Source organism: Equus caballus, chromosome 13 (genome assembly GCF_041296265.1).
Source record: "Equus caballus isolate H_3958 breed thoroughbred chromosome 13, TB-T2T, whole genome shotgun sequence".
Classification (NCBI taxonomy): Eukaryota; Metazoa; Chordata; class Mammalia; order Perissodactyla; family Equidae; genus Equus; species Equus caballus.
The window spans coordinates 33,862,737-33,887,698 of NC_091696.1; the positions used below are offsets into that span (position 1 = coordinate 33,862,737).

At 46.5% G+C, this 24,962-nt stretch overlaps 2 protein-coding genes across 27 annotated transcripts in view; one reads left to right on the forward strand and one right to left on the reverse strand.

Moving 5' to 3' along the window:
* The window catches only part of ARHGAP17 (Rho GTPase activating protein 17), a 90,867-nt gene extending 84,500 nt beyond the window's left edge, over positions 1 to 6,367 (forward strand). For 10 of the 18 annotated variants that reach the window (XM_070232059.1, XM_070232062.1, XM_023616090.2 and 7 more), the window contains one exon: positions 1,900 to 6,367. In XM_070232059.1, the coding sequence (XP_070088160.1) occupies positions 1,900 to 2,030 (131 nt within the window). In that variant the 3' untranslated portion in view covers positions 2,031 to 6,367. The remainder of the gene's footprint in view (positions 1 to 1,899) is intronic. The other 8 variants (XR_011424704.1, XR_011424706.1, XM_070232060.1 and 5 more) reach the window with 1 other exon arrangement.
* Positions 6,368 to 8,396: 2,029 nt separating this feature from the next.
* SLC5A11 (solute carrier family 5 member 11) overlaps positions 8,397 to 24,962 on the reverse strand; it is a 54,698-nt gene continuing 38,132 nt past the window's right edge. For all 9 annotated transcript variants that reach the window (XM_001501307.5, XM_014730049.3, XM_070232075.1 and 6 more), the window contains 7 exons: positions 21,806 to 21,941; positions 14,528 to 14,635; positions 14,029 to 14,179; positions 11,603 to 11,771; positions 10,958 to 11,173; positions 10,158 to 10,320; positions 8,397 to 8,696 (listed from right to left, as the gene is read on the reverse strand). In XM_001501307.5, coding sequence (XP_001501357.2) covers positions 8,491 to 8,696; positions 10,158 to 10,320; positions 10,958 to 11,173; positions 11,603 to 11,771; positions 14,029 to 14,179; positions 14,528 to 14,635; positions 21,806 to 21,941 — 1,149 coding nt within the window. In that variant the 3' untranslated portion in view covers positions 8,397 to 8,490. The remainder of the gene's footprint in view (positions 8,697 to 10,157; positions 10,321 to 10,957; positions 11,174 to 11,602; positions 11,772 to 14,028; positions 14,180 to 14,527; positions 14,636 to 21,805; positions 21,942 to 24,962) is intronic.

The window sequence follows — 24,962 nt, forward strand, 5'->3', positions numbered from 1 at the left end:
ATAATGGTAAAGGGATTGAATTTGCAATGGATTTCTTGTACCAGTGTTGCCTTTGAGATGCGGCTACTTCTTTACCTGAGGCTGTAGGAGGGGAGGATTGAAAAGATGATTGACTCTTCTGTCAGTCTATCTGTCCATCCAGCCAGCCAGCCAGCCAGCCAACCAACCAGCTATAAAATTTATTGAGCAACTGCTATTAGCCAATCACTGTTGTAGGCATTGAGGACACACTGTGAACAAGACAGATATGGCCCCTGTCCTCATTGACTTCCATTCTGATGAGGACAAATCTGAGATGTCTTCTATTCTGTGCACACAGATCACCCTCAACTGCGCCATTGGATGGTGCAATTCAGCATAATTCAGTCATAAGACTTGAATTGCCTGAAATGGAATTCAGCATCTGAACTCTTGGACACCTTGGCACCTCCATAAATCTAGAAATTTCTCTGACTTGTGGTGCATAGGAAACCTTGAGGGACCGGTCTGCCAACCCAGCAGTCATTGAGAGAAAAGCGATGCCCCAGGAAGTACAGCTCAGAACTGTAGGGACGTGTGGGGCCAGGAAGTGGTCTCAAAGCAGTGAGCCTCCCAGAAGTGCACCTGCATTTGCCACCTCTGCCTGTGTGGATGAGGAGCAGGCAAAACAGAAGTACTGTCAAAAGCAGCTCCCAGCAAAGGCAGACGTGGTGTAACTCTGTACCACAACAAGTACACCTCCACCTCCCGCTCTGGCTCCTCCCTGCTCCCTACCAGGCCCAGCTCTAACCTGGCAAAGTGAAACTGCTACAGATCTGAACGTCTCCCTTCTCTCTTGCACCAGCCCTAGAATATCTAACAAGGCTCTCATCATTTGTTAGAACCCACATCTACTTAGAGGAACAAATTCTTCCATCTTAATTAGGGGCTGTCTCCTCCTCTTGACTGTAGGCTTCATTAAAGCTGGGTCTGTCTTGTTCACTATCGTGTCCTCACAGGTGGAACAGTGCCTGGCATGGGGCAGGTGCTCAGCAAGTATTTGTTCATGAATGAGTGAATCTGAAACTCACCATCCTAGGAAGAGGGCTGAGATTGGTGAAGGTGTCTTTTTGTGAACTTAGGAATGAGGGACAATGACTTGAGGAACATGTATTTGCCATCTTGCTAAAGGAATTCCAGCCAACAGAGTAAGACATGAAAAAGGAAATTGGAGGCATGAATATTAGAAAGAGAAGAGAAAATTAATATTTGCAGGAGATTTGGTGGTCTACCTCAGTGATTGTCAACCAGGGGTGACAGCGCCCCCCCAGGGGACATTTGGCAATGTCTGGAGGCATCTTTGGTTGTCACACTTGGGGAGAGAGGGCATGTGCCAGGACACCTAGTAGATAGAGGGCAGGGATGCTGCTAAACATCCTACAGTGCACAGGACAGCCCCCACAACCCAGAGTGACCTGGCCTCCAGTGTCCTTAGCCGAGGTTGAGGGCATAGCATTAATAATGGCAGGAAAACTCATCAGCCTCAGAGGAGGGAGCTCTTTCCAGTGAAGCTCATCTAGTCCTGCAGCCCAGATGTTGTCAGGAGGTTTCAATTAGTGCATGAGAGGGATTGGTAAGAAAGAGATCTCCTTTCCTCAATCAGAGCAAGGAAATCCTTTGAAGCTTGTATCTCCGAGGACTGCCATGGGTTCGCAGAAAGGAGCACCAGAGCCAGGAGGTAGGGCTGTGCCACGTGGCTGCCCTCGGGTCTCAAAGGCTTGACTCAACTTCTAAGGGCTGACGGTGCCTCTAGTAAGGGAATGTGTGTGCGCATGGGCTGACCCTTAAACTTTCTAGCTTCTCTTCTTCTCAGAGTGCCCTCAGGTGGCCTCTTGGGTATTACCAGGCATTGACACCATGTCTCCTCCTGTTTTTGTCCAGACACCAACTCTAGGGTTTCAGAACCGCTTCGCAGCATCTTTCCTGAAATGCATTCAGACTCCGCAAGCAAAGACCTACCCGGCCGCATTCTGTTGGATATGGACAATGAAACAGAAAGTACCGCCCTGTGAAGAAAGCCACCTCCCAGCCGTTGACCCCTTCCAGCCAGGGAGTGGAACAGGGGCAGGCAGACTTTTATCTTTGCAGACCAAACAGTGAAAAGCTTTCAGTGGAGGGAAAAAGGCGGCCTTACCATTGAGAACTGCCTTCTCAGAGCCTGAGGAGCAAGCAAGGCTGACACTTAAAGCTGAATGACCTGTGTCGTGAAGAAGTTGGCTTTCTTTACATGGAAAAGAAATCATGCCAAAAAATCAAAGAGAAAGAAAAAAAGAAATACCTGGAGTGGAAAGAGTATCCTTGCTGAGACGAGTCTGGGAAGCTTTCGTCAATGCAGTAATGCAGGCGGCACCAGTGGCAATTTGGAATGAATGAGAAGCAATGCGTTAACTCTTTATTTAATAAAACACGTTCATTATGCAAGTTGCCTGCTTCCTGCTACTTGGACTGTCATTCTCACGTACCTGGAGGGAGGTGCCTCTCCTTCAGACATGCTGCAGAACCATTTTGTATGAAGTATAGTCTGTGTCTCCCTGATCCCCTCTAAGCCACGAGCATTGATGGTGACTGCTGGATCTGTCACCTCAGCAAACTGGATGTGACTTGTGCCTTGTTGGATTGCCAGAATGTAGAAAGGAATGTACTGTTCTTTTCTTTTTTTTTTTAAACAACGTAATTGCTACTTGATAAGGACCGAACATTATTCTAGTTTCATGTTTAATTTGAATTAAATGTATTCTGTGGTTTATATGAAAACTTTATAATTCTTGGAGGCAAAACTGTGGATTTTGTGTGTATGTGTGTGTGTGTGCATGTTCATGTAACCAAACAGAATTGTGATGGGACATCTAGGGCTCTAATTGTGACTGTAGCAGTTTGAAAGAGTGGAGAGCAAGGTAACAGCAGTGAAAGCAGCCACCAGGTGCCCCAGAGACCTCCGAGACTGGCTGTCCTTCCTGAATGTTCCGTGGAGAAGGCTCTTCCTTTGCTCTTACCAGTTTTGACACCCTTTCTTGTCCCTCCAGGGACACTTGGACTCTTGGAGGCCGACTCCCAGTCATTCAGGCCCATGGGCCTAGGGCAGAAGTCAGAAGCCATTACTATCCATGGGAATTCCCTTTTCCAGTGACTGGAAGCCACTTCTTTCCCGGGATTGAGATTGAAACCAAGTGAGACCAACAGTCTGGATGGCTGTTCTGACGCCAGCGCCTCTGTGTGGCTCAGACTTGGTGGTCTTCTCTTGCGAGTACAGAGAGACATGCTGCCAACATTGGCTGCCCAGAGCCATTCCATTGATAGAGTTGTTTGCTAGTTGCATCAATGACCTGTCCCCTGCTTAGAAGACATTGGACCTCCTTCCACTATGAATTAACAAGTTTAACTTGAAAAGGGCAATCACTTTCTCCTCTTAACTCAAAGCTCCTTGTGCCCCCAAAGTGCTCCCTACACTTACTAATTACATTGAAAATATGTGCCTATAGACCCTGTTTCCCCCATATCTTAAATTTATATATGTTAAGGCTCACTCTTTCCCCCTATACACCATCTATGTTCTTTTTCTCTACCCCCTTTCGCTATAGAACAAACCTGCTAGCCAAAGCTAAGGTCTCGGTGTCAGGTGCTCATCAGTGTTGGCCCCTTCAAGGAGCCTGGCTGTCCACAGTCAGCATCTCTGCAGCACCTTGGAGGTACTTTCTCCGTAATGCCTGAGCACGCACTCAGGAGGAAGCTGGGACACGGGGCTTGGTGCCTGGGGACCTGGAAGGTCCATGGTGAATGTTCTCGCCAGAATGTCGCATGTGTTTTGTTGTTGCTGATTCTGAAATACAACAAACCATACCCTCATTATTTTAAGAACAGCATTCAATTTCACTCTCCCATTGTTTTTATAATCTTCCTACCCTAAGAGCTCCAGCTAAGGAAAAATGAAACTTTTTTTTTTTAAAGATTGGCACCTAAGCTAACAACTGTTGCCAGTCTTCTGGTTTTTTTTCTGCTTTATCTCCCCAAACCGCCCCATACATAGTTATATATCTTAGTTGCAGGTCCTTCTAGTTGTGGGATGTGGGATGCCGCCTCAACGTGGCCTGACGAGCGGTGCCATGTCTGCACCCAGGATCCGAACCCTGGGCCGCCACAGCGGAGTGCGCCAACTTAACCACTCGGCCACGGAGCCAGCCCCAGAAAAATGAAACTTAATTTGACTCTGTGTGTGTGTCAAAAGTAGATACCCAACTGGGGCTACTGGCCGTCCTCTTGGATGGTCAGTTGTGATGTGGACTTGGTGTCTCAGCTTCGGACATTCGGAGCTGTAACTGCATCATGGTGGAAGCATCTCCAAGGTTACCTCTGCTGGGGGAGTCGCTACATTGCCATCACTTTCCCTTGACACCACACATAGTAGAGCCTCTTGTCATCCTACCACCGTCAGAAAGATAGGAAAGTCTGTAGTCTAAACTCGTAATGGCTTTCCCCGACCATCTAGGAGGTACTGGTCTCTAGACATCTGCCCCTTCAGACTATTTCTTTCTCTTCTCTATAGAACAATTTCTCATAGAAAGTTCTAGCCCTGTGTGCTCAGGCTTTCTGTTCCTGCTCCTCTGCCCACAGCTACACCAGGGTGAAGGACCTGTTCCTCACACCACACCTTGCATTCAACACTCATCTAGCCTGTTCTCCATCCAGCATTTTGGAGATCGCAGGGGATCAGGGCAGGCCCCTGGCTGCCCTGATTGTGCTGGGTTCTCCCCTGTGAATTCCTAAGTTCAGATGCAGTTGGACAGACTAAATTCTTGGGGCTTCTTGATGGCCCTGGTGCCTGGGGGCTCCACAGATGGACCCTTGTCCCCCTCTTGGGGCTCTAGCACCCAATGCTCCCCCAAGCCCGGTGAGCCCCACAAGTGCTCATATTTGGAGGTCTTAAGACAAACCCTCCTCTGACTCCTCTATCTGTGGTCTCTTCCCACCATTTCCCTACCCGCACCATATCGCAGGGCCTTTGCCTCTTCTCACAGGTCGTACTCTACCATCTCTTTGCTGTGTGGTCCCAAGTGTGACTCCCAGTCTAGGAGTCTTGCATCAGACTGGGCAACACCTCAGTGACAAATGTTTCTACACCAGTGGCTTCCACTTCTCTAATATTGTAGTGGTGGAGCTAGGAAGGAGGAAAGATCCACGGGCATGGGGAAGCCACTGGTTCTGAGGAAACCAAAAGGCAGAAAGTGGTCCAAACTGCCTAAGCTGCCACCTAAGGGGAGCAAGGCAAAAGGTGGTGCAGAGTGGGGGCACCTCTCTCTGGAAGCCACTTTTAGAGATGTCTCTGTAATCCACCCTCCCACCCACAGCCCATCTGTGTCCTTGTGGCCATTCTCTATTTCCTGCCCTGGTACCCTCACAATAAATTCCTTTTTTTGTTTTTTGCATAAATTTTCTTAGGTTTGTCTCTGTTGCCTGCAATCAACTGACTCTTACTTGATACACTCCCTAAAAGAGGCTCTCCTCTTCTGCTCACTCCCAGACACATGGCTATGGCTATACAGACCCCTTACAACTCCACAGGCAAACTTTCCCCTTCCCACACTCTCCCCACCCAACCCCACTCTTATCTATTGCTGTGTGACAAATGATCACAAATTTAGCAGCTTAAAATGACACACATTTATTATTTTACAGCTTCCGTGGGTTAGGAGTCCTTGCACAGCTTAGCTGGGTCCTCTGTGTGGGTCTCACAAGACTGCAGTCAAGGTGTCAGCCAGGGCTGGGGTCTCATCTGAAGGTATGACTAGGGATGGATACGCTCCTAAGCTCTTTCAGGTTGTTGTCAGAATTCATGTCCTTGTGGTTGTAGGACCACAAGGTCTGAGGGCCCAGGCTTCTTGCTGACCATCATCTGGAGGCTGCACTCAACCCCCAGAGGCAGCCTGCAGTTCCTGGACGTGTGGGCTTCCCCGGTATGGCTGCTACTTCATCAAGCCAGCAAGGACAGCCTCTAGAAGGAGTCTGTTAGCAAGTCAGAGTCTTAGATGATATAACATAATCATGGACTGACATCTTATCACCATCACCATATTCTATTGCTTCGATCCAGTCGCAGGTTCCATATACACGCAAGGAGAAGGGATTACAAAAGGGTGTGAGGAGCAGGAGACGGGGATCATGGAGGGTCATCTTAGGGTCTATCCGCCACACACATCAAAACGTCATCACAAATGACACCTATGGAGGTATATTTGAACCAAATACTTTTTTGGAAGAACAAAAAAAAACTGGAGTTCTGTTTTCACCCTCTATACTTGTATTTGAATTCAGTTTTTATGCGCATCAATAAATTATATTTGAATGACCAAAAAAATATTTGCTTGTCATTTCATAGTAGAAACTCAGCATTTTTGTTTTCATTCAAAGACGCTTAGAATTGAAGCCATGTCTTTTAAATAATTTCTGTGTGACCTCCAGGTAAATATTGACGGCTTACTCTTCCATACACTGGCCTAGACCCTGGGGAACCAACCTGAACCGTACAAACATGGCCTCGGCCCTCAGGACGCTTGCAAACAAACCCGGGAAACAGAGAGAGAGAGTGTGGAAGGGGAGGAGCTGTGGAGCACATGGGAGGAAGGAACAGCTTGTGCAGTGGCCGGGGGGTGAGAGAGAGTGTACTAGTAAAGTGGGAGGTGGGCAGCGGGCAAGGAATAAGGCTAGTGAGGTAATAGGGTGCTGGAGCATGAAGGGCCTTCTACCCCAGGTTTGGAAGTTGCCCAAGGCCAGTAGGGAGCTACTGAGAGAAGAGGAGAGTGATAGTCCCATTAGTATTTTAGATCCTCGTGGCTGCGGTGCAGGAAATGGATTACAGCGAGGGCCAGACTAGAATCGCTGATGCCAGCAGCCTAAACTAAGGTAGAGGCAGTGGACGGATTAACATATTGTTAGGGAGGCAGAGTCAGCATGATTTGGTGGCCAGTTAGGAGGCTGGTGCCAGCCATCCAGGGGAGAGATGGCAGTGGCCTCAGTGTCTATAGCAAAAGCTCTCAGTAAAACACACTTTTGACCCCAACCAACGGCAGCAGAAGTCATGGTGTGATGGTCCAGAGCAGCCACCGAGGCTTGGTGGAGGGGCAATTTGGGGAAGCCTCCTGGGCCTCCCACTCCCCTCCTTTGGCCCTTGGAGGGGACGCTCAACCTCCCCTGGAGCCCACTTGCCCAGACACCAGATCAGGCTTGTCAGGAGTCAGTTACAGCTATGTGAATAGCAGCCACATTCGTGAACAGCTCCCTACATAGACCCTTTCCTAAGGAAGGCTGACATGTGCCTTTGTCCACCCCCAGCTCTCACTTGGATTGGTGTGGAAGAGCCAGGCCTCCGACAAGGGTAGCGGCCGAGCTAACACACTGACCTTTAGACCAAGTGGTCCAGGTGCTGAAGGCATCAGGTAGGAACTCAAATGATACCACTGAGTTACTAGGGAGCCAATGGCTCCTCAGCCCCAGGGTGTTCTGTCCATGCTCTTTTGAAGTCCAGAAATTGGGATCCCTTGAGAGACTATTCCATTCTCCAGTTGTCAGGCTGGTAAGTGGTTCTAATCTACCCTACCCTCCTCCTTTATCCCAGGACTAGAATAATAGCTCCTGGCCCTGGGCTTCCCCAGAGATGGTCTCAAGGCTCCTTCTATTGCCCGGCCCTTGCTCTTAGCTGTGCAAACAGCCCCTACAGTTCATCCCATCAGACCCCATCAGGGCCCGAATAGGGAAATTAGAGTGGCTGGCTCCACACAGGAGTGGCTGCTCTTCAGGTCAAAAGCCCCGTTGCCCCTTGGCCAGTAGAGATTCATTGTGGAGTTGCTCATCCAGGCTGCTTGTTTTCAGGAAGTATCATAGTGGGGAGTTAAGCAGAGAAACACAGGCTAAGCCAGAACTTGGGAAGTGCCCACAATTCCCTGGTTTTCTTATAGCACAAGATTCCAGGACCCCCACTCGGGTCTACTTCCCAGAGATCATATCGAGGAGCAAGGATGGCAGTGAGAAAACATTTGGGGACCAGCTATTCCTTCACCCGAAGCCAGCCACAGTGGAAGGTGAGATAGAAGGCAGGTCCCATTCCTTGCCCTTCAAAGATGAGCTGGGGAAAGTTCAAGTGCTAACGTTTCAGCCCAGGAGATGTGGGTACTGCTGGGCTGGGAGGTCTTGGGGAATCTTTTTGTTTATCTGTTTGAATTTAGCTGTGATGTTGCCTGATGGACAGAAAGAGTGAATAACGAGCCTTTTGAGACAAGGAAGCTTTTACACGTCTCTCCATTTTCCAGCTCCTAACCTTCATTCCCTCTTAAGAAGAAAAGAGCTAAAGGTCACGTTGAAAATGTCCCATAAACACCTTGGAAGCCTCATGGTAAACAAACACAGCTTTATTCTTTTTCTTTCATTAAAAAATTGGGACATTGATAACCAACTGAGAGCTTCGGCCCCTGGGTTCACCACACATTAAGCAAAGTAGCCCCAGAGAAAGAGGGCACAGCTAACGCAGACAATGAGGTTGATGTCCAGAAGGGTTTTCACAAGGGGGTTTTCTTCCAAGGAAACTATAACAGGCTCTGCTTTGCCTGGAGGCTCCTTCTTGCCCTTGCTCTCCATTCCACAGAGCCACAAGATGGCTTTCACCACCATGGATGGCTTTTGGGCCACGTCACCTAAAAAGAACCCAAATAAAGATCCTAAGGATGGGCTGTGTCTCACAGAGAAGGGAGAAGAAGGGACCAACTTGGTGTGCCCCACGCACCGTGATAAATACTTTACCTACCTTTTCTGGAAGGTATTAATGAAAACCTTAATTCTGGGAGATTGGTATTTTCAGACTTTTCATCATTTTCAGGTGAAGAATTTCAGATGAAGAGAGAGAGGCTCAGACTACCTTGAGCAAAGCCACGTAGCTGGTAAACAGTGGCAGGGGTGGGTTTAGGACCCACCTCTATCTGAGTCCTCTTTCACACTGCCTGCCAGGAGGCTGAAGAGAATGGGCACTCCTGTGGGAAATGACTTCTCCATTCCGAGCTGGGGGTGTGGACTCAGCTGCCTATAGAGCCAGGCAGGTGGTGTATCCAAGTCAGGGGCAGCCAATTTGCTTATTAAACATGTCAAGGTATTCTTCACCTCTACCAAGAAATATTCTCTCTCTCTCATTTTTCTTGAAACACGTGGCCTTCGGGACCTATGCTTGAGTTTCCCACTCTCAGTTGACATGGGTTCACATCCACAATTATTTATTTAAAAAAAAAAAAGGCCAGGTGTCATAATAAATGACCACCACAGGCTCAGGGTCCGGGAGACAACAGGGGCTGGTGGGGACCTTGACTAAATGAAGGGCACATCTCAGGTCTAAGGGGCAGCTGCTTTATAGCTCCAGACAATTTTTGCCATGTAGACATGTGGGCCCAGTTTTGCCACATCTTCCCATGTTTCAAGAGAAGATGGAAATCTGGAATTTTATGTGAAATCTCCCAATTTTTATTGTTTTTTTTCTCTTAAGATTTTATTTTATTTTTTTTCCTTTTTCTCCCCATAGCCCCCTGGTACATAGTTGTATATATTTTTAATTGTGGGTCCTTCTAGTTGTGGCATGTGGGATGCCACCTCAGCATGGCCTGATGAATGGTGCCATGTCTACACCCAGGATCTGAACCAGCAAAGCCCTGGGCTGCCGAAGTGGAGAGCATGAACTTAACCACTCGGCCATGGGGCCGGCCCCAAAATCTCCCAGTTTGTAAATAACTCACATTTTATTAAAACAGTAGGTGGGCTAAACCATAGTATGTCTGCAAGCTGCCAGTTTGAAACCGGTAATTTAGAGAATGCCAGGAGTACTCCAGCCTACTGTGTGGGGTTTTGTGAAGATTAAATGAAACGTATTTTAGTAAGCATTCAACAGGTGTTTGCTATTATTACTCATTTGAGACACTTGTTGAAAGTTACTGAAGAATCCACTTTTGGTGGCCAGAGAGTGGGGAAGGACCAGACTCTGGGAGTCAGGGGATGCTAAATTCCAAGTCTGCCCCCTTTCCCTTTTCTGGCTTGTGATTTGATAGAAAAATCTCCCCATATACACATAATGGTTCTTGAGGCTCCTACTGTCACTGAGGAGAAAGGCAACTCACAACTGTGGGTTTTGGACGTGTTTTCTTGAACAATCTCCAAAGGGATGCTGGTGCTACTGGCTTCTGGTGTCCCATTCTGAGGGAGTGGCAGGGGAGTTGCTGGTGGCACCTGTTCCTTCTGGACCATGGGGTCATGACGAGTAAACCAGGTCAGGCGACTGACCTAAGGAGCAAGGAGGAATTGTGAGATTGGGGTAGGGCGCTGTCATGCCTTTCTCCCATCCCCTGCCCAACCCCGAGTTCAGCCTTCCCATCCGAGTCCGCTCCCAGTCTCGCCCTCTCCCTCCACCCTCCAACAAGCTTCAGCTCCCTGCACTTCTCAGATCAGTGGACGTTTCCCCCACTCATTCTCCCATCTTTCTTTGACAATCCTAATTCTCCTGTTGGGAACTCACCCTCCCTCATTCTAGTCCCCAGAGCTTAACCCTAGCCCTGGGGTATTGTGGGACCAGCAATCAGCCATTCAGCTCATCCACTTATCTGGCTATAGGGATTGAATTTGTTCATGGGTAATCATGGAAACGCTGAGACAAAAATACTTATGCTTCTGCTTAATGAGACTAAGAAGGATATACCCCTAGAAGCTGCTGGCCCCACCTGGGGCCTGAGAATAGAAGCAGAAGTGAGAGATGGATTCTGATGGTCTTTTCCGAGTCCCAAACCAATCTGTCCCTAAAGCCCAAATCTAGACTGTTCCGCTTTTTGAACAATCAATCCTCTTTTCTTAAGCCAGTGTGGGTCCATTTTCTGTCACTTGCAGCGAAGGGTCTCAATGGATAGAGCATGAAACTCAAATGTACCATTTCCTTGGAGGGCGGCTCTGTGAACCAGCTCACAGTGGCCGCAGTGGTCAGAGTGATCACAGACAGGACCATGGAGAAGTAGAGGTAGTGGACATCCTTCACTACGGCTGGGCGCTTATCCAGCTGGTCACACCGAGGCTGCGCGTAAATAAAGTCTAGCACCAGCCGAATCAAGCCGACGAGAAGGCCCAGGATCAGACCTGAGAAGGCACCCTGCAAATCAGAGGAAGGCCATCTTAGAGACATCCAGGGCTGTGGGGTGGCCGGCTCAGGCCTCCAGAAACCTTAACAAGCTGTCTCAAGAGCTTCTCTTTCACTGCAGGGAGCAGTAATTTGAGAAGAGTTGAAGCAACTTATCTGTTTATCTTTTACAGATAATCAATTATGTATAATTCACTCATTTGCTGTTAATTCAACTTCCCTGTTTAATGACAAAATGCATCAAAATAGAACCCCCATTGCTTTTTATTCAAAGTCCAGGTAACACCCTCCCTGTATCTTCCTCCACAGACCTCACCCTCCCTAATGACACCCAAGTCAAGACATCCTCATGTTCCGCCTTCGGTCCCCTCCACGCCCATCCTCTCCCATCCTCAGGGGCAGCACCTGGTTGTCACATGGTGGGGGCTGATCCAGATCTACCTTTTCATTGGTCCGCTTCCAGAAACATCCCATGATGAAGACCACAGCCACGGGCGGCTGCAGATAGGAGCTGATGGACTGGATGTAAATGAAGAGTTGGCCACCCTGGCTGGCCTGGACCACAGGGATCCAGAGGATGGAGACCAACACGAGAAGCAGCACAAACACCCTGGGGCCGGGCAGGAGAGACCTCCATTAGTGCTGGCTTCCCTGAACACTTACTTCTCTTCTTTCATATAGCTGTATTGAGGTAGAATTTATACGCCATTCACCCACTGTAAACATACGGGTCAGTAACTTTTTGGTAAATTTATAGAGTTGTGTAACGATCACCACAATCAAGTTTTTTAGAACATTCATCACTCCGAAAAGTCCCCTCATGCCTATTTACAGTTTATTCCTGTTCCCACCCTAAGAAACCACTCATCTGCTCCTGTCTCTCTAGGTTCACCTTTTCTGGACATTTCATATAAATGGTATCATACAATATGGTCTTTTATGGCTGGCTTTTTTCATTCAGCATGTTTCTAAGGCTCATCCATGTATCAGTATTTCGTTTTTTTTTTTTTTTTCTGAGGAAGATTAGCCCTGAGCTAACATCTGCCACCAATCCTCCTCTTTTTGCTGAGGAAGACTTGCCCTGAGCTAACATCTGCCACCAACCCTCCTCTTTTTGCTGAGGAAGATTGGCCCTGAGATAACATCCGTGTGCATCTTCCTCTAATTTATACATGGGACGCCTGCCACAGCACGGCTTGATAAGCGGTGCATAGGTCCACACCCAGGATCCGAACCAGCCAATCCCCATCCGCAGAAGTGGAACGTGCGGATTTAACTGCTATGCCACCGGGCCAGCACGTATATCAGTATTTCATTCTTTTTTTAATGTTGAAAAATATCCCATTGGATCCAAATGCCATTACATATTCTTGTGTACCCTTCACCAGTCAATGGACATTTAGATTGTTTCTACTTTTTGGCTATTATAAAAAACGCTGCAAAGAACATTTGTGTACAAGTCTTTGTGCAGACATACGTTTTCATTTCTAGGAATGCAACTGCTGGATTGTATGGCAAGTTTATGTTTAACTTTTTAAGAAACTGCCAAACTGTTTTGAACAGTTGAATCATTTTACGTTCCCACCTGTAATGCCTGAGAGTTGCAGTTTTTCCATTTCCTTATCTGTCTTTTCGATTATAGCCATTCTGGTGGGTGGATAGTGGTATCCCACTGTAGTTTTCTAAATTACAGTCTGATTTGTAGATTATTCTAGATTACAAATCCTTTATCAGATATACGGCCGGCAAATATTTTCTCCCAATCTGTGGTTTTTCTTCTCATTTTCTTAATGCTGTCTTTTGAAGTGAATTTTGATGAAGTCCAATTTATCATTTTTCTCTTTTATGAATTATGTTTTTGGTGTCATACCTAAGAACTCTTTCCCTAACTCAAGGCTGAGAAAGCCCTCAGGATGCACCTTCTTGAGGCGCAGAGCCCCCAGACGCTTATTAAAATTTATGTGCCTTTCCTCTTGGTCATTTTCATTCCCTCCCATTAGACTTCAGCCCTGGTGGTCTAGTGGTTAAGATTCTTGCTCTCACTGCCATGGCCTGGGTTCATTTCCCAGTTGGAACCACACCACCAGTCTGTCGGTTATCACACTGTGGCAGTTGCGTGTTGCTGTGATGCTGAAAGCTAGCCCACTTGTATTTCAAACACCAGCAGGGGCACCCATGGCGGACAGGTTTCAGCAGAGCTTCCAGACTAAACAGACTAGGAGGAAGGACCTGGCCACACCCTTCTGAAAAAATTGGCCATGAAAACCTTATGAATGGCAGCAGAGCATTGTCTGATCTAGAGCTGGAAGGTGAGAGGATGGTGCAGAAACACCGGGCAGGGTTCTGCTCTGCTGTCCATAGGGGCGCTGGGAGTCAGAATCCACTTGATGGCACTGACAACAGTAGACTTCAGGACTTGACCTTGATAGAGAAACCTTCCCCCCAGTCTCCTCTTCTCTTTCACCTGGCTAACTCATATTCACCCCTCAGGTCCTGGTCCAGGTTGGGGACTCCTCCTCTGGATGCCTAGGTTTCCTGGCTCCCCAGTTAGAGCACTCAGTGGGCTTATGTTTTCCTGCTTACTCATCCTTCTCTTCCTCTAGCCCCACAAAGGCAAAAACTGGGGAGTCTTTTCTTTTCACTGCTATGTGCCCGGCACCTGGCAGAGGGTAGGTGCTCACTGAACATCCCTTAAATGAATGAACGACTTACTCATACACGAAGTCCTAAGGTACCTCACTTTCGCTGTCGGAGGAGGACGAGCCACCTGGATGGGTGGGCTTTGCCTCTGGGGGGGCTCAGCTTACCCCTCCCTGGGCATCTGGACTTTTCACTCCCCTGCCCGGCCCCACCCAGGAAGACCTTACCTGCCCACAATCATGAGCTCCTTCTCAGATGCCCGAGGCCGGATATGATTCCAGAGGTCCATAGTGAAGATGGTGCTGGCACTGTTAAAGATGGAGGTGAGGGAGGACATGAGCGCCGCCACCATCACAGCCATCATGAGCCCACGGAGCCCTGGGGGCAGAAGGGAGGTCTATGGGCCTCAGGCTTTTTCTGCCAACAGCTGCTGCCTTCACTCATGACCCCATTTCCCCAGGCCCGTAGCCAGCTGATCCCTATAATTTCAACTCTGAGGAGGCAGAACCTCAGGGGTGGGGCCGTGAGGAGAGACTCAGAGGAGCAGGTCAGGCAGAGCTGCCTGAGCTTCATGTGGGGCCCCTGGCTCTGGGGCTCAGTCCTTCGGCCCAGAGCCCATTCCCTCCCACGGCCCTCCCATCTTGTCCCTCCCTCAGATCGGAACCCAACTAATGTCCTCCTTTCAGGGTCTCCAGGGGACTCAATTCAGGGGTGAGGAGACACTACCTGTAGGCAGGAGTTCCAGCACAAGTTTGGGATATGCGATGTCAGAGCAGCCGGAGGGGTTGCCACACACCTTCTGGCAGATTTCTGGATCTGCACAAGCCACTTGATCTATGGAGAAAACAAGGCCCAACGCTGAGCACACAGACCCTCAGAGCCTCAGGCCTATCCAAAAAATGGCCTGACCCAGACCAGCGCCAGTAGACAGGATTATTGCATGTAGGTTTATAGCTCAATGAAATAAAAAAGAGCCTAGACTTCCCAGAAATAAAACCACACATATACGGACAGCTAATCTTTGACAAAGGTGCCAAGAAGCTACAAGGGAGAAATGATGGTCTCTTCAATAAATGGTGTTGGGAAATCTGGACAGCCACGTGCAAAAGAATGTAAGTAGACCATTATCTCACGCCATACACAAAAATTAACTCAAAGTGGATCAAAGTCTTGAAGATAAGTCCTGAAACCATGAAACTTCTGGAAGATAATATAGGTAGTACACTCTTTGACATAGAACTTAAAAAGGATCTTTTCGAATCCTTGTATTCTCAGACAAGGGAAACAAAAGAAAAAATAAACAAGTGGGACTTGATCAGACTAAAGAGCTTCTGCAAGGCAAAAGAAACTAGGAGCAAAATTAAAAGACAACCCACCAATTGGGAGAAAATATTTGCGAATCATATATCCAACAAGGGGTCAATTTCCATAATATATAAAGAACTCACACAACTGAACAACAAAAAAACAAACATCCCAATCAAAAAATGGGCAGAGGATATGAACAGACATTTTTCCAAAGAAGGTATACAGATGGCCAATAAACACATGAAAAGATGTTCAATATCACTAATCATCAGGGAAACGCAAATCAAAACTACACTAAGATACCACCTTACACCTGTTAAAATGACTATAATCACTAAGATTAAAAATGACAAATGTTGGAGAGGGTGTGGAGAAAAGGGAACCCTCATACACTTCTGGTGGGAATGCAAACTGGTGCATCCACTATGCAAAACAGTATGGAGATTTCTCAAAAAACTAAAAATAGAAATACCATATGAACAACCTGTCCCACTACTGGGTATCTACCCGAACAACTTGAAATCAACAATCCAAAGTAACATATGCACCCCTATGTTCATTGCAGCACTATCCACAATAGCCAAGACATGGAAACAACCCAAGTGCCCATCGACCTATGATTGGATAAAGAAGCTGTGGTATATATACAATGGAATACTACTCAGCCATAAAAGACAAAGTCGTCCCATTTGCAACAACATGGATGGACCTGGAGGGAATTATGCTAAGCGAAATAAGCCAGACTGAGAAAGACAAACACCAGATGCTTTCACTCATATGTGGGATATAAACACAGGGACAAAGAAAACAGTTCAGTGGATACCAGGGGAAGGGGGTGGGAGGTGGACACAGTGGGTGAGAAGGAGCACTTACGTGGTGACAGACAAGAAATAATGCACAACTGAAACTTCACAATGGTGTAAACTATTATGAACTCAATGAAAAAAAACCAGCTTAGACTATAAACGATGACCTTCTGACTTAACCTTTCTGAACTTGAGTTGCCAAATCTGTAAAACTGGGACAACAATGTAGTTTTGCTTCATATGATCGTAGAGAGGATTGACTGAGATGATACAGACTCTGAGACATAGGAAGGGCTGAACACACTTCAGCTATTATCATTGTAACTCAAATAAAGCTGAGACCACTCAGCACAGTTTCCTGCCTCAGGATCCATACCCCGCCTGCCCCTGCAAAAAAAAGGAGACACAGCAATTCACATCTTTACTGCAGTTTCTCAGACGTACAAAGCAGAATGGATTGCTTGACACATGGCAAATATTTTTAAAATTCTTCTTTTCCCCATCTCCTTCTCAATAGCTCATGTAGTTCAACGGCACTTCCTCATTTTTAGACTTAGGAAAACTCAACCATCCTGCCTCTGAATTTCTCTCTCCTCTTTTTCTGCATTTCTGTATCAATTCTTTTCTCTCCTGAGCAGCATTCTGATTTTCTAACGTAAACCCATCTAGTCTTCCTGGCATCTCGAGTTCGTCATCCCTGCCTATCATCATAATGAACACATCCCAAGCAGGCAAGCATAGGCCTCCAGCTTGGCAGACAGAGATAAAAAATTACACTAGTGTGTGGCACAGAGGAGGTGCTCGATAAATTTTTGTGGAGGAGAGGCCAGCTATTACATTATTATTGGTCACTCTTCATAACCATATGAAGGAAGTAGAGATTGCTTTTACCATTTCACAAATGAAGAGAAAGTCTCAAAGAGGAGAAGGGACCTGATTATAATCACCCAGCAAGGTCATGTCAGAGGCAGAACTTAAACCTGGGTCTCCTGACCCCCAATCCAATTTTTCAGAGAAGGAAGACCAAAATAGTGTATGCTTCATCCATTTTCAGTCACCATCATCTCAATGCCTACCCGACACCACTCACCCAGCTGGACCCATATTACTTCTCACGTCTCTTTTGCCAGGTGCATCTAGGAATAACTCCCATAAATAACTCCCAGACCCTCGCTCTGCTCAGTCCAAAGGCTTGGGTCCTTCTTCCTCGTTCTGGTCAGTGACACTGCCTTTCTGCTCATCTTTCACGGCACGTGGGAACCACCCTGAACTCTGTTTAGGGGTGGGCATGGAGGCTTCACTGCATGCCACTATCTCCCCTGGCTCTGATGCAGTCTCAACGCCTTGATGACCGTCTGGTTGAGGCCTCAAATTCACAAGTGGCCTCGAATGCAGATGTTCCATGGTATCTCCAGATGAGGTTGTATATTTAGTCTTTAAATTTTTATCTGCATTAAAACTGTAATTTAATAAATGTAAACATTTAAAGTACACTGCAATTTTTATAATCCAATACTGTTTTATCTTCATTTTCTTCTTTAATGTAGCAGAGCACCTAAGAAATGGAAGTAGCCCCAGGCCCTTTCGTCCACTGGGAAACCCAAGGGCTAACTGGTCATGGTAAGATTTCTCCCCTCACTGTCATATTTTCTCAAAGCTGAGAGCCTTCACTCCACTCGCATCCACCAATGGGAAAGGAAATGGGTGCTGTGGCCACAATGGATAATATTAATAGCAATTGCTGTAGAATGAAAGTAGATGCCCCCAAAACTCCGGTTCAGCCTTAGACAAAATTAAGCCTATAGACCAAAAGCGGTATCTGACAAGAAGCATTGAGAAGAAACAATCTTGTTGAGAAAAAATGTTTTTAAGAGGTCAGAGTTCTTGGCTTTTTATGACACTACTGAGGAAGCTTAGGAGAAGATTAGAAAATAGTTACATTCCCAGAATAGTAAGGAGCCTCCCAGGAGGGGCAAAGGTCTTGTTTAAGTTCAAAATCTTATGGGCTCTGCCCTTTTTATTTCAAAGCTCTTCTCTTCAAGGTACACCGAGAAGGAGCAAGACCCTCCCTGGGATGTTTAATTAACTACAGAGTTTTTGTTTAACCTTATAGGAATGCAACCTTCAACCACGGAACACATGACACGCACAGTTTATAAAGCATGTTTGTGGAAGAAAATTGTGTTCGTTTGTGCAGTCTAAAGAATATGTCCGTCGTAGGGAAATTAGTTGGTGCAGCTAAGTTAAAAATGAAACCAACAGCCTGTGATCATTAACCCACCATTCGGTAACATCTGCTCACCTGTCTCGGGTTAATTAATCAACCATTTCATATATGGAGTCAGTTCTCGTGTCAGACCCTCTGATGCTTGAAATAAAGGATGCCTTTAGCAGAGTCAAGTTCAAACATAGCACAAAACCTCCTTCTTCCAAATGCCAACATTCACGGACGGTGCACTATGACTCAGACGCTGCAAGTAAACTGTACATACACCTTCTCATGTAATCTTCATAATTCCATGGGGGGAGATATTGTTATTATAACTATTTTAAAGACAAGTAAACTGAGGGCCCAAAGAGATTCCCAAATCACACACCAGTAAGTGTCACAGACAGGTCTCAAATCCGTAGTTTATGCCAAAGCTCAGGGGGAGATGATTGGCTTTGTAAATAGGTAAATTTCTAGACTCTGTATTTTGTTGCTTTAAGGGTTGTTTTGCTACTCTCTTAATTTCCGTTAGGGTTCCTTCAAAATGTGTGCCATTTCTCAGGTGGGCTAGGTGGAAGAGGGTGTTGTCCAGGCTCATGAGAGCTCAGGATCAGAGCATCCTTTTAGGCGGTTCCAGACCCAGTTGAGATTCAGGTGGGAGCTGGTGGAGCCAAAATGGAGACAGAGGTGGAAAGGGGAAGGTAGAGCGGCTTGACCCCGAGCCTGACGCTCTAGGCCAAGGCTTCTCAATCTTCACGTGGATGTGTTCAAACGGGTCGCTGGCCACCCCCGGAGATTCGGGTTCAGTAGGTCTTGGACAGGGCCTGAAAGTTTGCGTTTCTAACAAGTTCCAAGATGACACTGATGCTGCTGGATGGGGGACCACAGAAGTGCTGGTCTGGACCTTCAAATACACGATGCCCACCTCCCTCTCTTAAATTCTTTTTGCAGTTATTGCTGGTACCACATGCTAGGGTGTTTTCATATAAATTTTATCATCCCTTTTCAGGAGTACCAGATTCATTCATTCATTACTTTACAAAGACTGTAGGGGAGAGGAATACGGCCTTATGTCTCATTTAATAATGATCGTTGATTGGCTTACTGACCGCTGAGAGTGATGGTCAGGGTCTTGTTATTGATATTCCAGATATTGATCCAAAGCTTAACATGTGATTTTCTGAGAAAGACAGTAGCATGATTAAGACTCAGGTTTTGAAGGCAGATGTACCTGGGTTGGAATCCTGGCTCACCCACCACTAGCCAACTAACTTCCAGCAAGTCACTTAACCTGGGAGTGATCTCGATTCCTCTTTTTTCCTTGACCCCCACATCATTAATCTGGTTGGCTCCACTCAAATATATTTTCAAACCATCCGCATGGATCAACTGTTGCCCCTTCACAGAGGTCTTCCCTAGAAACCCTGTCAGGCCCCCCAGCATTCCCTCTGGTGTCCCCCTGCACATTTTCTTCACAGCACTTAGTACCATCAGTGGATATATCACTTATTTATTTACTTATTTTTGTCTGTCTCCTCCACCACTAGAATGTAAGCCCCACAACAGCAGAGATACTGTAAGTCTCATTCACTTAAGGATTTCCAGGGTCTTCTAGAATAAGGCCTGGCAGATAATTGGTTCTCAAAATATTGTTGACCACATGGAAGAATAAATAAATGAATTAATTAATTTCTCTGAGCTCCAATTTCTTCATCTGTAAATAAAAATACCAATAATAGTACCTACCACAAGGCCGTTTTGAGGAATAGATGAGATAATACATGTATAAAATAATAAGAATGAACACTTACATAGTGCTTACCACCTGCCAGGCACTGCTTTAAGCTTTACAAGGTATTATCCCATTTTATGAGTAACGGAATAGAGGCACAAAGAGATTAAGTGACTTATCCAAGGTCACACAGCTATTAAGTGGCAAAGCCAAGATTGAGGCCCAGGCAGTTCAGATCAGAGGCCATATTCACAACCACCACACCCTACTGTAAAACACTTCACGTAGGGCCTGACGCTTTGTACAATAAATATTGATTGTTTTAAGCCACATTCTTTGTTCATATGTCAAGCCTTGCCCAATAGCTGTATATTTTCCATCAAGTCACCACAAACTCAAGATCCCAGTTCTTATTCCCATCTGGGCTTTTCCAAAACTTGTTCCCCTTCTCCAGAAACAGGACTGGTTCTGGGTTCTTCATCCCATCTGGGCTGGAGGAGCACAACCCCAGAGTTTAGCGCCACGGACAACCCCCACCACTGTCCTTCCCGAGCACTTTCCTCCTAATTCTGGTTTTGTTTTGTTTTGTTTTGTTTTTGCAGGGAACATTTCACCCTGAGCTAACATCTGTTGCCAATCTTGCTCTTTTTTTTTCCTCCCAAAGCCCCAGTACATGGTTGTATATCCTAGTTGTAGGTCTTTCTATTTCTTCGATGTGAGCCGCCACCACAGCATGGTAACTGACAGATGGGTGGTGTGGTTCTGCGACTGGGAAGCGAACCCAGGCCACCAAAGCAGTGAGCACCAAACTTTAACCACTAGGCCATCAGGGTTGGCTCTCCTCCTCATTCTTAGTGTCCTAAATTATTTTGACAAAACTTCTGGACCAACTAACCATTTCATCCTACCGTTACCTCTGTGTAACATCATGTAGGATAAGACATAGGGGAGCAAGCTTTCTGCTTTACACTCCCCTTTGAGTTAATAACAGCCTTGGTGGGTACTGGGTTAAGCTCACTGAGGTAGAAAGAAAGGAACTTTCTTCTGTACAGGTCACCAGTTCCTGACCTAAGAGTGACCCCAATAACATCACTCCCCTCCCGCCCTCCCAGTTCTTTTTATCCCCACAGTGCAAACCACATCCCTTTACCACATTTAAAAAAAAAAAAAAGCTAAGGCAAATACTCTAGAAACTTTGATAGCCCTGATTTTGTTGAGAAAATTACCCCCCTCCAAGGGTTCCATTGGGCCAAAGTTACCAAACCACCAAGCTCAAACTCTAAAGCATGAAAAGAACTCTCACATGAGACTTCAGAGACCTGACATCTGGAACCACAAGATTTTAGCCTAGTTTGTGATTTCAGAAAAATATAGTTGATTTACAGTGTAATATACTTCCAAGTGGAAAACCGTGGAGTCATCAATAAGAATGAAGAAGGTTTCCTATGTACTGATCCAGAAGGATCTCCAAGATAGACTAAGTTTGAGAAAAAGTTGAATTTAATTCACAGAAATGTACCAATGTCTCTTCCTTAGTTGTGACAAATGTGCAAACATGAGGTAAGAATGAACAATGAGGGAAGCTGGGTGAGGGATTGTGAAAATTCTCTGTACTGTGTAAATCTAAAAGTGCTTCACATGAAAAGTTTATTAAAAATAATAATAAAGATGCAGAGCAGTGTATATAGTAAAAAAATATATATAGTTGAGGTGAAGCCCCAGATAGGTCTCCACTTGGTTTGGCCTGGGACACCTGTGGGATGTTCCCACTGAACCAGTGTCAGGAAACAGTCCAGAGTCAGTAGATGCCTAGATGGAGACGCCTCAGTGGAATCCCTAGGAAGGGACTCCAGTTGCATTCTCTCGGGACAGTCAGTAATATGTTTGGAACACTTTGCAGGACCTGAGACTCACAGACAGATAACGTCTCTTCTCTACTGTCATCTTACCTGGAAAGAGGACACGGCTGACCATTCCGGGGAACACCATTATGAAAAGGGGCAGCACTTTCAGGTATGCAGCCATCAGAGAGCCTCCTTTGGCATGGGACATGTTCTTGGCAGCCAGAGACCTCTGAACAATCACCTGGAAAACAGTGGGGTGGTTGGAAGCTGAGATGGTTTTCTCTTAAGACAAATGAACTGTGCGTAGCTTCTTGGTGGGTGTAATGGACTTAGGATATTGGCTTGCCTGGCTTCTCTTTGAGGAAGCCTCTCTCTCCTATTCTCAGTCCCTGTGGTCCAGTTGGAGTAGCTATGACCCCAACACTGTACTCTCTCCACTCCTCTATCCTGGGGTTGACGCTGGCCAATTAGAGCTCTCCATAGAATTGCTTCACTTCTCTGGTTACCATGATCAGTTAAGGAAAAATATGAACCCAAGACAGTCCAAGTACATCTCTCCATGGAACTCCTTTTTTTTTGAGGAAGATTAGCCCTGAGCCAGCTGCTGCCAATCCTCCTCTTTTTGCTGAGGAAGACTGGCCCTGAGCTAACATCCATGCCCATCTTCCTCTAATTTATATGCGGGATGCCTACCACAGCATGGGTTGTCAAGTGGTGCCATGTCTACACCCTGGATCCGAACCGGTGCCACGCTGCTGAAGGGGAACATGCGACCTTAACCGCTGCACCACTGGGCCCGCCCCTCCACGGAACTCCTTCTTAAAGGAGGCACTCTACCACCCACAGCCTCCATTGGAACTGCTAACCGTGGAGGCAGCTGGGACTGCTGGCTGCATCTCTGCTGTCATATTGGGGAAGCTTCCTTGAGACTGAAGTCATCTCAGAGGAAAGAAAAATAAAAATTGTAAAGAGATAGAAACAATTTCTGATGACATAGGATGAGCCCTCAATCCAGCTGTGCCAGGTCTGGTTTATAGTGCCAACACAGGATACAGAAAGCCTGGGTTCAAATCCTACCTCCGTATTTCTTTGCTGTGTGACCTTGAGCAAACAATCTTACCTCTCTTTGCCTCAGTTTCCCGATCAATAAAATGGGGATAAGATCAGGGCAGTTTTGACAATTAAATGAAGTAACTCATTTAGAATAATAGAATAGTGTCAGACACAAAGTAATTGCCCAATAAATATTAGTTGTTATGATTGTCCTTATCCACCTCTGGCCTCCCAGTCATGTAAGTTTTTAAAAAATGACCTTTTATGCTTAAACTCCTTTTTTCCCAACAAACAACTAAGAGTCGTCACTAAGTCAGCAAAGAAAGATTAATGGGAAGTGTTGAGAGAGAGAATTTGTTCCAAACCCCCTCTACACCCCTGACAATTTTGGGGGCCTCACAGTATAAATGTACACACGTTTTTTGGAGGTGACCTTTGAGGGGTGTCCCATCTGCAGAACCCATGGGCCTGGACTTGTCAGACAATTGTCAGAAGGCATCCAAATGACCAAAGTAAAATATGCAACTTTTGCTAATGGTCCACTACAGTAACAGTGGCACAAACTGAGCCTTGGGGACACGGTTCAAAGACAGGCACCTGTGCCCACTGGACACGACCGACCCATTCAGCCAGTCAGAACTCAAAAGAGCCCTGGTCACAAGCTGGTCACCCAGACTGAGAGGTCTGTTTTCTGTAACTGTCAGACCCTAAAAGGGATAGTAGTCAAACGCCACTTTATAAGTTACATCTCAGTTGGAAAAAAAAAAGGTGAACTAGGGAGAATGAAAATGTAGTATAAATATGTGGGGAGGAGGGAGCCAGCCCTCAGGGCCTAGTGTCTAAAGTTCGGTGTTCCCACTGCTTCAGTGGCCCGGGTTCATCTCCTGGGTGCAGAACCACACCACCTGTCTGTCAGTGGCCGTGCTGTGGCAGTGGCTCACACAGAACTAGAAGGACTTACAGCTAGAGCATACAACCATGCACTGGGGCTTTGGGGAGGAAAAAAGAAAGAAAGAAAGAAAAGGAAGATAGGCAACAATGTTAGCTCAGGGCGAATCTTTCCCTGCAAAAAAGAAAAGAAGAAAAAATATATGTGGGGAGGGGGGGAGTTAACAAGCTGTATGTTCACCCATCATGGCATCTACCATCACCCACTTTATCTTCATTTGCTCCTCCTAAGACAATCATGTACAAATTTTCCTTTGACTGGGGTCGGGGAGGAAGTGGGATAGCTGGCAGGGAGAGCTCATGGTGGTGGGGCCTGATGGCTAGGCAGTGGGCTTCTGCACAAACATGCAGCTAGGGGGTGGGTTCTCTGTTATGCACAGCTCTGGATAAACTCCAGAGTCCAGAGAGCATCCAGTTGGTGAGTTGGAGCAAATAAATAGAGCGGCTAAAAGTGCAGAGAGACTAAGGTGTGAGTCCCTGCTCCACCAGCTCTTTGTGGGCTTGGACAAGGTCCTTAGCCTCTCCAGGCCTCAGTCTTCTCATCTGCCAAATGGGGATAATGACAGTGCTTGTCTTGAGGTGCCCAGCAGTTCTTATGCCAAGAGCAGTGATGATTATTGTCATTGTTATTGTCACTGCTGTTGTTGGATGAAACCAGAGGAAGAAGTTCAAATAGGTCACCAAAATAGAAGACAGTTAGAATTAGCTCTTGGAAACCAGATCATAGAGGCACAGGTCCACAGTTCAGAAACGTGAAAACAGCTAATATTGAGACAATAATGGAAGCGGGAAGGTGGTCTTCAGGGAAACACCTGATTAGGTGTAATTGTCCGTGGCTGGCTTTTACGAATGTTTTTGTCTTGGTGGCGGAGGGGGTCAATTGTCTTAGAAGGACCAAGGAGAGAAAGCGAGAGCAGGAAGGAGAATAGGAGAGAAATGCAAATATTCAAGTCTTGGCTAGGAGTGATGAGTGAAGAGAGAGAGACAGAGCGAGGGCTGAGTTGTGACTACCAGCAGAGTTGGAGCGCCTGGGCTTGTTGTTGTCACACATGGTATGCCGAGGTCCTATCCTGACCTGCCCCTCAAAAACTCTCTGTTAAGAGGGGTGAGTCTAGCTCTTGTCAAGATTTATCTGTTCAAAGGGAATGACTTGTTCCAGAGTGTTTTCTGATTGCGAGACTGGTTCCCACAAATCCTCTTCCAGCCTTCAGACCGCACTATCTGAGCTCAGAACTCTCTCTACTGTTTTCTTAGACTTTGG